Source organism: Phaenicophaeus curvirostris, chromosome Z (genome assembly GCF_032191515.1).
Source record: "Phaenicophaeus curvirostris isolate KB17595 chromosome Z, BPBGC_Pcur_1.0, whole genome shotgun sequence".
NCBI classification, from domain to species: Eukaryota; Metazoa; Chordata; class Aves; order Cuculiformes; family Cuculidae; genus Phaenicophaeus; species Phaenicophaeus curvirostris.
In genome coordinates, this window is record NC_091431.1 from 50541801 (window position 1) to 50559233 (window position 17433).

General features: G+C 38.8%; 1 protein-coding gene across 1 annotated transcript in view; it reads left to right on the forward strand.

Moving 5' to 3' along the window:
* SV2C (synaptic vesicle glycoprotein 2C) overlaps positions 1-17433 on the forward strand; it is a 109031-nt gene that overhangs the window by 49587 nt on the left and 42011 nt on the right. The window contains exon 4 of the mRNA XM_069880751.1: positions 11272-11423. Within this exon, the coding sequence (XP_069736852.1) occupies positions 11272-11423 (152 nt within the window). The remainder of the gene's footprint in view (positions 1-11271; positions 11424-17433) is intronic.

Consider the following 17433-nt stretch of genomic DNA (forward strand, 5'->3'; position numbering starts at 1 on the left):
GGTATGTGGGAATATAGGGACACTGCTCGGTTGTGGAGGGAAGGGGTCAGGAAGGTCAAGGTGCAGCTGGAGCTGAACTAGGCAAGGGAAGCAAAGAATAACAAAACCAGCTTCTTTAGCTGTATCAACCAGAAAAGAAAGTTTAAAGAAAGTGACTCTCCTGATGAACAAAAATGGTGACCTCATATCAACAGACAAGGAGAAGGCTGAGGTATCAAACAACATTTTTGCCTCAGTCTTCACTGGCAACTCTCCTCACCCCTCCTGGGTCATGGGACAGCAAGATGGTGACCTTAGGTAAAGCCCCTCCCACTGTAGGGGAAGATCAAATTTGTGACCACCTGAGGAACATGAACATATATAAGTCTATGGGATCTGATGAGATGCATTCCAGAACCCTGAGGGAATTGGCCCATGTGGTTGCCAAGACACTCACCATAACATCTGAAAAGCCATGGCAGTCAGGAGAAGTCCCTGGTGACTGGAAGAAAGGTAACATTGTGCCATGACAAGAGTGTCCCTCAGGGGTCTATACTGGAATTGAGTGAGATTGAGTGCACCGCCAGCATATTTACAGATGACACCAAGCTAAGTGGTGCAGTTGTCACACAAGAAGGATGTGATTTCATCCAAAGGGACCACAAAGCCAGAGAAGTGGGCCTGTGTGAACCTCATGACTTTCAACAAGGTCAAGTGCAAGTTCCTACACCTGGGTCAAGGCAATCTGTGGTTTCAATACAGGAGAGGGGACAATGTGATTCAGACCAGTCTTGCACAGAAGGACTTGGGGGTACTGATCAACAAGAAGCTCAACACGAACCAGGAATGCACGTTCACAGCCCAGAAGGCCAACCATATCCTAGGCTGCACCAAAGGAAGCATTGCCAGCAGGTCAAAGGAGGTGATTCTCTCCCTCTACTCTGTCCTCACAAGACACCAGCTAGAGTCTTGTGTCCTGTTCTGAAATCCCCAACATAAGAAGAATGTTGAACTCTTGAAATGGGTTCAGAGGAGAGCTACCAAGATGATCAGAGGGCTGGAAAACCTCTGCTATGAGGACAGGCTGAGAGAGTTGGGGTTGTTCAGCCTGGAGGAGAGAAGAAAAGGCTTCAGGGAGACCTTGGAGCAGCCTTCCAGTACATGAATGGGGCCTGCAAGAAAGCTGGGGAGGGACCTGTTACAAAGGTATGTTGTGATAGAACTAGGGGGAATGGCTTTGAATTGGAAGGGGGAAAGTTTAGATTAGACATTAGAAAGAAATTCTTCCTGATGAGGCACTTGAACAGGTTGCCCAGGGAAGTTGTGGGTGCCCCATCCCTGGAATTATTGCAGGCCAGGTTGGATGGGGCCTTGAGTAGGCTGGTCTAGTGGGAGGTGTCCCTGCCTATGGCAGGGAGATTGGAACTAGATGACCTTTAAGGTCCTTTCCAACCCAAACCATACTATGATTCTATCATTCTATCATTCTATCATTCTATCATTCTATCATATACTGCTTTCGAAAGTGTAAGTGTTAGTAATTATAAAATAATTTGGTTTGCACTCTTTCTTTTGCAGAATTTCTTCTTCATTTTAATTCCTCTTCTCAAGTTATTACATTCTCTTTTGTTTGTTTACTGTCATATAGACTCCCTACCCTATTTACCTGTTTTATTCTTGCAGTATTTCTCTTTTGTATAATCTTCCTTTCCTCATAAAAATATTATTCCCTTCTTGTAATGGTGTTAGGACAGACCACTTCTCTCCCAGCTATCCCAGGATTACATTAGTCAACCTTTACCCAGAACTGAAGCTGCAAGGTCTGGGACAAAGATATTTGGAAAGATCTTCCCAGCTGCTTCCTTGGCTTGACTAAGAAGTATATCTGCCCTTTTGGCATACCCTATCAGATTTGAAGCCAGCCACCTGTAGAGCTATTTATTAGCTCACAGTGTAAAAGCACAGGTAGCCAATGCCAGCAGACAGGAACTGGAGAGTAATCACAGCCGTGTGAGTGTGAGAGGATACAAAGTGTTTAATGAGAAATAAGTGGAGCAACTGGGTGTAATCAGGTAAAAGACAACATGATGCTAAAAACTGAAACACAGTCATAAAAGCAGCCTCTTGATCAGGACCTGAAGCTCCTGAAGGCAACTGCTTGTGTAGGCCAACCATCTTGTGCTGTGGCCACATGGTCTGTATCTCTGCTGGACCACTTTTACAGTTGTTATGCATACAGACTCGTTGTACGTCCTGCCTGTCTTATGAAAAGGAGGCTATAGAACACTAAGAGTTTCTTGTTAGTACACATAGTGTACAGAAGTGGTGGTAAAAGTTAGCTTGAGAGGGTTTGGACAATCAGTCATTTCAAAATTGCTCATGGCAAGAAACTTCATCACAGTTTTGTATTTTCGCTAACTGTTGATTCCTCACATGAAGAATCTAAATCTGAGTGATGAGTTTAGTGCTACTATACTGACACCAGTACTCTTCCAGAGATTCCAGTAATATGGAAGGAGTACTGCAGGTAGCTTTAGGGATATTTTCTGTGGAACGGCTAAGAAAGCTGTCTGAAGGTGAGTCTTACATTTCATGAAATATACTCTAAAGTCCTCTGGAAAAGCAACACTCAAGGTATGATAGTATGCATCTCAAGAAAAACTCTTGTTCACAGGGTACAACAGGCAAGGAAAAAAGTTATATATGTTAACAACATCTAAGCTGTATTTCCTAATATTTCTGTGGGTTTGGAGAAGAAATCTTACTAAAATGGCAAGTTTGTCAAATTAAATGGAACCTCTGTAGTCTGGACTTATTGTCTGGTTTTTAAAATCAGGCACATTTAACCTTTTTTACTCTACTTGTAAGAGAATTGGTTTCATCTGTTAGAAAACATATGAGGTTGTCTGAAGAATTTTTAAACTGGAGTTTACCTCAGGGTATTTACTTTGGTCAGCTTTTTACTGTATGAAAACTTTGATCACTTTTAGAAGTAACATTTGGGCTGGATAAGCATGTTATATTTTGCAAAATTGTATCATCTCTATTTTTTTTTCAGAGCAACCAAATGAAATTTGCTGGAATAATACAAATATATTGTGCACTTTCAGGCACTTGATTCTAAATTGAGTAGTTGTACTTAAAAAAACTACATCTAAAATAATCTAACAGTAACAAATATAGTAAACTAATAGCTGAGATTAAACGTTTTTTTTTTTGGTAATAGAGGTTAGATAAGGTTCTCTAAGAATAATACTTCACAGTGGCAATGTTGAATTGGCAACAGCTCCAGCTCTGTTCAAGTTAGCAGCAGTGTGAGTCATGTTCTGGTATTAGAGAAACCTTCCTTTCACCATTTCAAAGACAGATCTAGCAAGATGCTTTTTTGATGATAAATTTTTACATATACCCCCAATGATTAATGACGAATACAGCTCACATTTTTTTGTCTAGGTCTTTTTAGTTTGTAGGAAGCAATGTCTAAAGCATTCCTAGTCCTTTATCAGGCTTTTGAATTAAATTTCCTTTTGAGCTTTGATTTTGGATTAATCATTGGAAGAATCACAGTTATGATAATATTTTCCTTAAAAATAAATGATTTTGCAGATTGTCCAACATTTCTTTATTCTTTTCACTACCTGAACTTCACCATTTAGACTTTCATAAAAATACTATTTTGCCTTTAAAATATATCATTCAGTTCTTTTCTTAAATTTATACATATTTCATACTTGGGGTCTTCGATACATGCAAAATTGCTGGAATAAATCCTCCTTCCTTGGTGACAGAGATATATGTTCAGTGTTTTTCACTAAGAAAAAGGAACTTACACCTACTGTTTCTTTGTAGGGAGGTGAAAAAGGTACCTGGAACTGATAGTGACCTATGAAATGAAAAATACGTAAAGAAGATGGATGGGGTTTGTTGGATTGTTTTTGGGGGGAGAGGGTGTTCTAAGATTTTTTTTAAGAAGTAGAACAGTTGCTGTTTCCTCTCGATCTCTTTTAGAGTAATATCTGACAATTTGGTGACAGACAAAGGAGATCCTTCTAACATGAGAAATCCTCACATCTCCTTTATTTCTCCCCCTTGCCCTTCCATCCCCCATCCAACACATAATAATTAGTGTCATGACAATTCCTGATTGGTATGAGTATTTAACCCTACCCTTCTTGAGACCAGTTCAAGGGATTTCTAAAACTACAAACATCATGGAACAGTGTTGGTGTACTATGACTACATAAACTACAGCCCACAAACCACACAAGCAGTAGACTTTATGTGCATGGCTTTATGGCACAGTATACTGTGCTCTCACAAGCTTCTGCCAGTAGCTGGAGGAAGTAGTCTTCATCAGTAGGTTCCTCATTATCAGGTGTCCTGTGGTATATACCAACCACAAGGTTCCTCTTGTTGGCTCATTTTTTTTGTTCTCACTCATAAACTTTCAGTCTGTTTGTGGCCATTCTTCAGGGATAGCTCTTCACATTCTATCCATCTCCTGATATAGAGAGCAATGCCTCCACCCCCCTTCCCAGCCTGTCCCTTCTGAAGAGCCTGTAGCCATTGATAGCCACACGCCAGTCATGAGATTCATCCCATCAAGTTTCAGTAATGGCAATCAGGTCATAGGTTTCTAGCAGCACAGTAGCTTCCAACTCAATCTGTTTGTTGCCCAAGCTGCGTGCATTTGTGTACAGGCATTTCACAGGGGCTGTTTGCTATATCACCTTCTTAGTGGAACATCCCTTATTTCCCATAAGATGATCCATGGAAGCCTCCATGGTGGCTTCTGCTACTTCAGGAGCCCCCAGTTCATCTCCTCAATACTTCCACTGAGTTGCAGCATCACCTGCATGCTTCAGGGCAACAAGTGGAGCCCCCATACTAGCACCCTGTCCCTCTAACCATAGTTTGCCATCCTGCTGCTTGTCATAGGCAAGCCTGATGTTATTCTTCTACCCCTTCATGGTTAGTTTAAAGCCCTGTCAATGAACCCTGTAAGCTCCTGAGCAAAGACCCTCCTTCCCCTTTGAGAAAGGTGGCTCCCATCTGATGCCTGTAAGCTTGGTTCCCTGTAGGCCATCCCATTGTCAAAAATCCGAGAGCTATTATGGTGACACGAGCCATGGAGCCATGTAGCAATAGACTGGGTCCATTTGTTCTTTTGAATGTCACTGCCAACAACTGGAAGGAGGGAGGAAAAAATCACCTGGGTCTCATATTCCCTCAACAGCCATCCTATCTGACATATGTAGCTGAGCAAGTAATGAAAGCAAGTTCTTTGTAATTATTTGCTTGAATTTAACATTAAATTTGACTTGATTTTTTTTTAATAGTGTTGTATAAATTTGGGGAATTCATTATTTACTCATCAGTTCATCTTCCATCAGAACTGACAGTACTCTAGTATTCAGTAAAGAGTCTTAAGAGTCTTCATCAAAGGGACTCTGCTATTAATAGCATATAGGCCACCTCTGTACCTGAAAGTCAGCTTTTCTAGTGTACACAGTCCAAAGTGGCAATTGGATAGAACGACTGGCAATGCTTGGTCTACAGCACGCTACAGTTTCGGGGGCTTTATCTATCAGTTCTCAAGGTGAACCAATCTGGCTGCTCGTTCAGACTTTTTTGCCATTCTAATAGAAGTTCTGAAGGGTAAAGCACAGAGATTTTTTTAAATGAAACTTGCAGTGGTGATACAAAAGAACTGTTAATAATAAGAGAGAAGAGTAGGTACAATTATACAGAAGGACAAAGAGTGGTGGACCTTACCAAAACCTCAGGAGTGTAACATGAAATTTATAGTTTGAGCTCTATTAACTCTTAACAAATTGGAAATAACAAGGTGACAATTTGCAAATGCCATCTCATACAGACATTGTCTTTATTTTTAGTCTGCATGATGTCCAAGTTTGAAAGTGAAGAAGACAAGGTGTCTCAGAAGAACACCATCCTACCTTGTGCATTTAATATTCTGTAAAGGTTTTCTCCTAATTATCTCTATTCCGTGTATGCTTTTGCGTTTTAAGTCCCTTTGGCTAGTGAATCTACAAACAAACAAAGGCTTCTATCTGAATGCCTTGCTCAAGTGTTTTGATCCCAGCTGTCACACTGTGCAGTTGCCAAAATCTGTTGTGACTATCACAGCTCTGAAGGTAGATTAGCAGACATTATCATCTTTGCTTGCAGCAAAGAAAACACAAGTGTACCTTAGCTTATTGCTTGTTTCACTAAATCCTACTCTCTTAGGGTGCGCCAACTAAATCGCCCTTTAATTTCCCCCTCGCCGTAATTTCACAGAACAAACATGAACAGACAGTGTACAGAAATAACAATAGAAAAGCATAGCTTTCAGTTTGGATGATTTTCTTGGATCAGAAATAGAACTTTCTTTTGCTGAAGAACAGGGTTAGATCAGCTGCTTATTTCTGTATTGTCATTTCCACATGAGTAACAGTTGTTCTTTTTGAATCTCAAATGAACTAAAAAAAATTGCAACAAAATCTTTTCTAAGAAGCCACCCTTCATGTGGAAACAGAATAAACACTACAATTCTTTTTTTTTTTGAAGGAAAAGAACTGAGCAAATATGGCCTACCACTCAAAACATGTGCCACATGCACACTGAGTGTAAGCCGCATTATGATGGAGATGGCTTTCACCAGAGACTGAATGCGGCTTCAGGGCACAGGTACCAGACAGTAGAACACTCTGTGTATATGAGTCTGTGTACAGATAAAAAGCAGGAAAAAGTAGCCAAGAACTAAAAATGTAACTAGAAAGATATTAAGAACATAATCCTGAAAAAAACAGAGTAAGACATAAAATAAGAATTTTGGGGCAGAATGTGTACATTTTCTCTTAGCAGGATGGCATCAAGTAATATGTTCTGTCAGTAATTTTTTTCTCTAAACTGAAGTAACCCATAAGGCTCCAAAACTAGTCATGTTTTGCAACAGAAAGGGTAACAATATACTGATTAATTGGTATTTTCTTCCAATTGAATGGTGTATTTATGAGAAAATATTAAAAAATTATGCATTCCGATCTTGCTCTGACAACCTCTGATGAAATTTATTACAGATAATAATGTATAACTGAAAAAAGTCACGACTGCCATTTGTCATTCTTCTGACTGACATTCATACAGTTCTGTGACATATAGAGCAGTACGTGTAAAAGTTCGTTTTGCGTATATGCCTACAATTTTACTAAAAGAAGATGAGGCTGAAAGAAAACACTCTGTTGTTTTAGGTGCAAAGACTGATACTTACAGAGTGAGAGAGGTTTTTTTATGATCTTGAGCCAGGCTTAGCAAAGTTTAGCCTTCTGCTGATATTAGGCTGTTCCTAATTACAGAGTCTATCATTCTAGAGACAGCTGTGACTCACGATTATCAACCCAGAGCTTTAGACCATTGGTTTCTTTCAATATTTTAAAAAGAAGATCAGCCTTTTCATAGTATTCTAGTGGAGTTCTAAAGCCCTATGTAGTTAATTTGGACATATTCACAAAATATTTGCAGCTCTGATACCTTTTCTGTCTCCTTAGGAAGTAAAGCATACTCCCCTCGACAGTCTGTATTCTAGTGGAGTTCTAAAGCCCTATGTAGTTAATTTGGACATACTCACAAAATATTTGCAGCTCTGATACGTTTTCTGTCTCCTTAGGAAGTAAAGCATACTCCCCTCAACAGTCTGTAGATAGCAAGTTTGTCCACTGCTTTGGCTACAACTCAAAAAAATAGCATGTGTTAATAACAGATAAGTAGTAAAAACTTCTATTTGCCTGAATCATTTTTATTTAAGGAAGTTAAAATCCTTCCCATCCTTTAGAATAAACATTTTTCCCAAGTCAGCATGGTTTTCAAAGGCTTTTCATCTGCACATGAGGGACATAAAGAATGTGGTTTCATGTAACACCTTTTCAGCAAATGAGGATGAACCTCATGATTCCTAAACACATTAAAGGCAAAGAACAAGCTGTATAAAACTAATTAATTCGTGGAAGAAGACATAATATTGTATCAAATTCTGTTCGTTCCATAAATATGGAAGAGCTCAACTGGAGTTGCTGAAGTAATAAGAGCTTGCATGGATGCAAGTGAACGCAAGATCTAACCTATGATATTTGTGACCATAAAAAGTGCATTCTTCCCTGCAGCTGTTGGGTGATATGATGAGTTTTTTCCACATGAACATTTATTGCATTAATTCATAATGTGCAATAGCTGCTGAATTATGTGAAAGACCGTCAGAAAAGAGTGATAGAAGAAGTCAGGTTTGCTCTGACTCTCTCTTACCCAAGTCTTCATGAGGTAGTTTATGCTTGTGCTAGCAATGTGCAGTATACCAGCTACCACATTACTTCCATAGCAGTATATGGCTGTAGTACACATCAGATTTTCTGTGAGTCACACAGCAATTTCTTTGCTCCTTATAGAAGTTCTCTAAGGCCACACAAGTTTTAAGGACTTCGTCAATGTTTCTTGGTGTGATAACAGCTGTAGCTGTTCCTGCTCTCCCTTTCTCACATCGCTTATTTTGCATCTGGGAACAAGTTTTGGAGAGAGGATGTATGGCTACCGATATGTATGGACTGTCCAGCCTCAGAGCAAAGGAAGAGTCTTCTCCAGTAGGATGTTTCCTCTGCTCATCTCTCCTGTCTCTCCTCCAATTCAGCTGTTGAATAGCTTCTCTAAGATTTTGCTAGCAGTTTTTTGTCATTGTAATATCTCTGCATTATTCGCCTTGGAAGAGCTTATTAGGTACTCATGACCTAAAAGCTTATAGCAGTATCAGCCAGTACTTACCTGAGACCAGAAGGAAGAATTTAACCAGCTGAGAGTAGTTAACACATAGTTAACGTGCAAAATTGCACACAGCACAGTTTACTACTGTGTTACTATGTAATAGAAACCTGCAGTGCTAAATAGCAGCTGTTGCCTGCATGATGAAAAAACATCCTATATTTCTCCTTTAGCAGCTTTGGACAGAAGACAAATTATTTTCACTGTTTAATCAATATGAACATAATGTCTGGACTTAGAAGCTTTTCATAGTCTGTTGGTGTACACTGGAAATGTCAACTTAATTACATCAGTTCGAATAGAAAAACTGCAGTTTTTTTCTAAGCTGATTTTTTTCTTTTTGTTTACATACCTTAAAAAAATATTGGTTTGCTGACTCAAAAATTCATCTTATATATCTAAAAAATCTGTTTATTAGAAAAACTGGTCTATTAAATTTGTCTGTACAGGCAATGCTTCTTCTGTAGCCTTGGAGCATCTTTAGGACATAACACGTGAGTCAGCCCTTCTGAGTCAGTTTTAAACACTAAAAAAACATCAGCCATCCACCCCCCAGTAAAGTTGCTTCATGCAGACAGGTAAGAGATGCCCTCAAAAAACAAGAAAGTTACCAAGTATATGTTTATTTACTACTGTCTATATTTTCTTAATAGACAGAACCTACCGGATAAAAAAATGGTGACTTACCAGAAACTGTTCCTTTTAAGTAGGGTTCCCTTTAATTTATTCCATGAATGATACTGTCCTACATACCACGAGCAATGTATTAATTTAGGACTTCTTGAAAACAGACACCTTAAACTCCACACCAGTGCTTTCCACCTTAGGCAGGAAAGAGGAAGACCTCATTTCTGGTTTTCCTAGTAAATTTTCAACTTTAGGAAAAGAACTCTAATTAGATCTGTGAATGCTGTACTCAGGAAACATCGAGGTAGTGCAATTCAAAGGTATGCCTGAGCCCTGAAGGGCAAGAAATCATAGCTGTAATTTGTTTGCACTTTCTGAACAAGAGAGCCCCTAGTCCATAGCACCACTGAGATACCAGGACTTCCCCATCACAGCAAAATGAGCTGTAATTCCATCCTTCGTTATGCCCCTTCCACTATTCCTCACCCTGGGCTTCTAGGAGAACCTCTGAGGACAGTAGTTCATGTTGCCTGTGAAAAGTAGTTCTGTAGTGAAGTTTTTTTAGTGTTTTCATCCATGACAGGAAATGAGATGCAACCCTTTGTTAGCTGTATACCTAACAAGAATTCATGGAGGTATGAACCTTTGCAGAACTGGCAGAGTGTGAGAGCTAGCCAGCCTCACTGTAGGAAACATTCGTTATGAAGCTAAGAGTTGACCAGTGGTGCTTAGTTGAAGAGCCATCTAGAAGGATGTGATGAAACTGCAGGCTCCTGAAAAGGTGTAACAGATCAATTCAGTATTTCATCACTGTACCCCAAGATGTCTTAATATAAACAGTACTGCTATGACACTGAATTTTCAAGGAGTGAAATATCATTCCTATATTCATTATTTGCTTTTTAATTTTCGTCTTAATCTTTTTCAAGTATCATTCTTTTTGCTCCAAGATTGGCAGACATTGAGATCACAGCATAAATTTGCATTTACCTTTAATGTTAAGTTAAAAATTCAAACCATGCAAGATACTGCTTTAAATATATAATCTGTTACGTGAGGGTATCTCTTCAAGCTTCACAAATATTTTCTTCAGCAGGAAAAATAAAATCCATAAGGACTTGTCCTATTGTGGAGTATTTGCATTGGTAGTGAAGAGGTAGAGACAGTAAAAGATAATGCAGTATCTGATACTGAAAATGATACATAATTTGAGTTAGACTAAATGTTGTCCTTTTTTGTTCCTAACTGACTTTCAAACAGTGTTTATTTTTACCTCATGAAAAACTGTGGATATTATATGAAGACATAGGCTTTTCATAAAAAGCATAGTAAAAAATCAGCATGGGCTTAGCAAAATTGGTAGTGCAACTGAATTGAACATCTTTTAAAATATGTATGAAATAAAATCTATTAGCAACATAGCTGGCATTTAGTCACTTCTTAATTGCCTAAAATATAGGAGGTAAGACGTAGAGAAAAATCTGTTACCGTTTTGGAAAGTGACTAATATTTTCTGTTAAAAGCAATGTATTTTGGTACTTGTCAGTAGACTGCCATATCACAGAATTTTTATAAAAGTCGATGCTTTGTGTTGATTCCTATATTAGCAGCCAGGACACTGACAATCCCCTTGAATCACTGAATACAACAAATTGTATATAGAGTTTTCAAGGAAATCTTTTGACAAAAATTGCATTCAAACTGGCAAAAGTTTCCTGATCAGAATTTCAATATATGATGCAAGTAGAGAAAAGCTGCTTGTAGTTTGGGTTTTCAATGACTACAGCTATGGCCTTGTTCAAACTTCAAATTGCTGTTGCACTGTCTTAATTAATAACCCGTGTTTCCTTTTAGGATTGGTGGAGCTGTGCCAACAGTCTTCTCTTATTTTTCGGAAGTGCTTGCTCGGGAGAAACGAGGTGAACACCTGAGCTGGCTCTGTATGTTTTGGATGATTGGTGGCATCTATGCGTCTGCAATGGCTTGGGCAATAATTCCTCATTATGGTAAGAAAAACATCTTGTGGCTTGTAGCTCTTCTATTATGAAAGTAGAGCTCTTAAAGTATGGTTTAAAGAAGGGACTCTGTTCTCAAAGTACTGACCCTGCTGTTAAAAAAAACTCTATCAATTCCTGTTGGACGAAGGAAGAAGAATAGGTTGTATGATAAATAACAAAAAATATATTAACAGGTACAAAAATTAGTGAAAACCCATACTTAGTCAGATTCTTTAAATTATTGAAAACTTGGACACATGAAAATACAGTGTTATTGTTGAATCTGAAGAAACTAGATGATGTGAAGTCTGCCATCGCAGAAAATAACATTTTAAAAGCTGGATGTCAAATTTATGTTCACTTTTTTTGTTTGTTCGATAAGAGATAAAATGTCCATTTTATATTCTTGAGGAAGAACAGTAAAGACTGTCTTCATGTTCACAATACTAGTTCTGAATATAAAGCTACATTGAATATTTCATTCTTAGTGGATCATTTTAGTGGTGTAGAAACAGAAATTCAACAGTGCTCACTTAGATGTGGTGAATGAGGGCAAATAAGACAGAAAGCTTGCAATGCCTGAAGTTATATAAACATACAATATAAACCACTTCGTGAAAGAGCTCCTTACCACCCTGACATGGTTGGACATTATATGGAGGTATAGATTCAATTCTTAGTCTCTTGTCTTTGCGTTTGGAAAGAGTTAAGTGCTCATGGGTCTCCAGCATTGCTGAGACTGCTCAGGAGTTCTTAAAAATCAGACTCTGCAAGCATTTCTCGCTGGCTCGCTTCATGAAAAGTGACTTGTGAATTATCTGACATCCAAAGCAGCTTTTTTTAGCCAAGACATGAGTTTTATTGCAGTTGGATTGTGAAAGAAAGGTCAACTTCATAAGATTTGCCCAAAGTGACTGGAACATTTAACAAATGGTAACAGCCAGAAATAAATTACAATCATGCAGACTAATGAAATATCATGACTTTTCCTTTAAAATAAATTTTAGAGTCCAGTACACACAACCTGAATCTATGTCTTGAACCTTGCTTTTGGCTTAGAATTGCTGGAATCAAAGAGAGGAATTTTTGCTAACAAGGCACAATGTGGATAATTTGGCTTTGGTGTGTAGCTGGCATCCAGACAGATTCAACCCATCACACACACTGATTTTTGTGTGTGTTCTTCTGCAAAAATGTTTATGAAATCATTTAAGACTGAAGAACGTAAAGACCAATTTTAAAAGACAGTATTCTTCTGTGCTAGCAATATAAACCACTTGCAGTATATTAAGAAAAGTCTAAGCAGCCAAAAAGAGGGCTAAAATGGGAACTATAAATAAGAGAAACAATTCTTTCTCAATGGAAAAGAAGTGAGTTTGCACATTATTTTGGCAAAATTAAACAAAATGTATTTATGGATTTTTATGAAGTCTTAAAATTATCTTTGCTTTAAATCAGACATTTTTGTTACTTTGTGAAGTTTAAAACCTGTGTCCTACTCTCTGGCACAAACACAGAATCACTCCAGTTCACAACTACAGGCAAACTGCTTTGTCTTCATGATGTTGCACTGAGCTCTCAGGCAATGTCCAGGGCAAACCTTGCTCCAGGACTCAGAAGAGCAGTCACACATTGCTGTACTTGCCTGGAACACTCCAGGTTAGGCAAATACCGGCACAGCTCACTGCACAATTTGCATCATGTGTGTTCACGAGGAGGTTCTTGTAGTGGTATTTTCTCTTTTTAAGGTTTCTACATGGTTTCCATGGAATTATTTTACCAGAATTAAGCAAAGACACAGATTTTTCTCCATGTCACGTCCAGTCCTTCTCATCATTCAGTTCTCCTCACCAGAAAGCAAAATACACTGAACAGAGCAGCCCACTCACTTCTAAGCCTCATTTACATGGCGAACAGGGATTTCTGAGCTCTATGCTTCTCTCATGAGGAGTAAGCAGAGTTGATTTTTCCCGTCTGAACTCAAAATTTACTCAACAGTGGTAAATGAAGTTTCATCTGTTGAAAAGCAATAAACTGCAATAGTAGAAAATAGAAAAATATCAGGCCAACAGAGTAGAATAATTTAGTAGGTTTATTTTCTCTCTTTTACAAATGTATCCCTTTCATTTGTATTGCCTCTTAAGTAAGTCACTTTAAAAAGTCCTAGATTCACAGCTGCTATACCTTTTCTAGTTCAAGGCAGCTAGTGAAGCTATAAAAACTTACTAGTTGAACTGAGCTCTATATTTTTGTGAGAAAATGATTATTCTCTATTCATAAGAGCATATCGGTTTCTATTCAAGTAGAAGTGTCTAAAACCTGAGTAATGTTCTGAAACACAAAATAAAGTTTAACCTTAGTTAAACCTTAGCATCAGTGGGGGACTCATGCTGAGAGGGCTCAGCATGATGTAGTGTTTCACATACAGAAAGGCTAATATAATCTGGAAGACAAACATCTCTATATTGGAGCTTCTTGAAATCTATAGCTGTTGCTTTTGTTTAAAAATTGAAAATGGATGTAGACTCGTTTAGGGTCTCTGAAAGAGACGTTCAGGTCATGGAGGAGATATTAAAAGAACCATCCACAGTGAAATGCTTCTAATTGCTGCCAATTAACAAAGTCCCAAATTAGATGGCTCCAAAGAAATTGCTTTATGCATGACCTAGGTCAGACTGCATAGGATGGGTAATTACCATTTTATAAATCATTTTGCAAGTGCAACTTTATATTTACCATAGTGCTTCAAGGTAGATTAGTTCAAAGACTGTCAAATGCATCTAAAACTTGTTACAATGTTCTTTAAAATGTTCATACAAGTTTATGTGTTAGTCTGAGGATGGGAATGAAAAGGAATCATGCAATTTGTTCCAGGCATTATACCTATTAAACAAAACAAAAAAAAAACTCAACCAAAAGCAAGTTATGAAATTATTGGTTTGACAAAAAAAAACAAACCAAAAAACCCCAATGCATTTCCTGCCATTTAACTGAGGACCAGTTACTTGTGTTCATGAGAGAGGTATTTAGCACCATTAATGAACAAAAATTTGGAGAATAAAGGAGTGGAATAAGAAATCACAGGAAGAAGCATTTCATTTTTGGCATAGAATATTTCTTGCCTAGCTGTAATGTGTCTCTAGGTACCAGTAGGAAAACATTAATTTGTTTGCTATTTATGCAGATTTTTCCATTGCATCTGCAAATAACTGGTATTTTGTCCTGTGACTGATAGGGAACAAGTTGCAAATGATATTTCTACTCAAGTCATTAGAATTTTACTGGAAAAAAGCATTTTTTCTGATTTTTTTTAAAAGAACAACTTTTTTACAGTAACACAGAACTTAAAAATGCAGACATAGAAGAAATGTCCAAAAGATGGACTGAAACATGACTTGTGAAACAATGTATACAAAAGATTAATGGTAACTTCTATTTTTAAAACGTTTACTTATGTCTCCAACTGGAAATTTTTTATTCTTTTCCAGGTTCGTAAATATGTTTGCTCCTATTTTTCTGTGAAGATCTTTGCCTTTCACTTTTCTCCTTCCAAAACCCTTAAATGAGCTTAAATGCCAGAAACTAGGATTCAGTTTGAACAGCAAAGAAGCTGTGTTTTAAATATAGATGTAATAAACTACTAGCATCAACAGCCAAATTAACTACAGAAGTTCTGTCACTGGAGGTTTTTAGGGGCACATTAAACCACAGCCTGCCCTCAATGGTTTAAACCATGCTAAATTCAACAAATTTACTACTGGAAACCTACCCATTCTTCATTCTAATTTCCATGAGTAGATAAGTTTTTTCATGGGTGCAGGAAGCCATGAACGGCTTCTCTTTCTGAGTGCAATTGTGCTCAGATCAGACAAATATGGTTTTCTTTTGAGTAAGTGGCTTGCAAAGTGGTCTGAAAAACATTCCTCAGTTTGTAGCAGAAGAGTATTGAGATGAAGCAGAGCAATTTACCTGAAGAAATTAACTTTACTGGCAATCAAAAAGACTTTACTGGCTTGAGAGGAGTTTTGGTAGTATTTTCAGTTGTCATGTTTGCTTCATTCTTGTGTCAGCTTGTTGGAGATAAGAAAGATAAATACATCTTCAAAACTGCAGTATCCCTTTTGTATCATAGAATCATAGAATCACCAGGTTGGCAGAGACCCACCGGATCATCGAGTCCAACCATTCCTATCAAATACTAAACCATGACCCTTAGCACCTCATCCACCCATGCCTTAAACACCTCCAGGGAAGGTGAATCAACCATCTCCCTGGGCAGCCTGTTCCAGTGCGCAATGACCCCTTATGTGAAAAATTTTTTCCTAATGTTCAGCCTGAACCTCCCCTGGTGGAGCTTGAGGCCATTCCCTCTCGTCCTGTCCCCTGTCACCTGGGAGAAGAGACCAGCACCCTCCTCTCTACAACCTCCTTTCAGGTAGTTCTAGGGAGCAATGAGGCCTCCCCTCAGCCTCCTCTTCTCCAGGCTAAACAACCCCAGCTCCCCTCAGCCGTTCCTCATAGGACCTGCTCTCCAGCCCCCTCACCAGTTTCGTTGCTCTTCTCTGGACTCGCTCCAGAGCCTCAACATCCTTCTTGTGGTGAGGGGCCCAGAACTGAACACAGGATTCAAGGAGCGGTCTCACCAGTGCCGAGTACAGAGGGAGAATAACCTCCCTGGACCTGCTGGTCACACCGTTTCTGATCCAAGCCAAGATGCCATTGGCCTTCTTGGCCACCTGGGCACACTGCTGGCTCATGTTCAGTCGGCTGTCAGCCAACACCCCCAGGTCCCTCTCCTCCAGGCAGCTTTCTAGACAGACTTCTCCCAGTCTGTAGCACTGCACAGGGTTGTTGTGCCCCAAGTGCAGGACCCGGCATTTGGCCTTGTTAAACCTCATGGCATTGGACTCAGCAGCAGTCCAGCCTGTTCAGATCCCTGAATGGTATAAATCCATTGTGAACTATACTGCAGTAAAATTGTCAAGGAGATAAACAGAGCTGGATGAGGCTGCTGTGCAGATGAGAAGATGCAGAACTACTGGCTCACTGTGCTTGTACAGCCCCAAGCAGTGTTAATGGAGCAGCTGTTCTCAGCCTGCAACAGAGTAAACTGAGAACATAATGGACTAAAACTGTGCAGTGGCAATAAAGGCAGAAAAGATTTTAACTCCCTTACTCAGTCTTGCTTACTTGAGCTTAAGAGTTTCTCAGTGATGCATGGCAGCAGCAGTACTGGGTTAAAAAATTCCTGTGCAAACACTGTGTATTATCAGTGGTGTTATAGGGCATAGCAAGTGGTTGCTTAGCAATACAAGCAAAAGATCTTAGGAGCTATCCATCTTCCAGCACTTCTGATGAGCAGAACTGGATCCTTCTGAGTGGTGCAAGAATGAATGTACAGAGATTTCAGTCTAGCTTGCTGCTCTTCTCCCATTATGAAGAGACAGGAGTTTATTATATCAGCAAGATTATTCCAAGGTGAAGGCCATGAAACAATCATTCCCCCATATGTAAATGCTACATGTTGTATGTTTTAGGCAATGTAAGAAAAAAATGGAGACTTTTCTGTTTGTCTGCATTTATTTTTGTAGAAATTATAAGGTTAATGAGTGGCTTTGCTACTCGCATAAAGGACTAGAAGCCAGAGTTTCTGCTAGCAGTTGTATAAGCTTCATTTTCTTCAAAAGTAACCTGTGAACTTGGAGATCTCAAGGTTTATGTCAGGATTGAACATGAATGAGTACAGAAAATTCTTGACTACTTGAAAAGGTTAGGGTCTTAACCTCATTATTACTTGTCTCTGGGAATAAACGCTATTAATTACTATGTTGCTCAAATCTATGAGCTCCAAAGCATCAAAGTTGATGATGTTTCTGTAAGTGGCTGTTGCTTTTACAGATACCACTGGTCTTCAAATATTTCTTGTAGTTCTTCTCAAAGCTGTGTGTTAAAGGTGGGTCTGAGCATCAGAGAAATTACTTGATCTCATTCATGGCTACTTTGTCAGCTGCACCCAGCA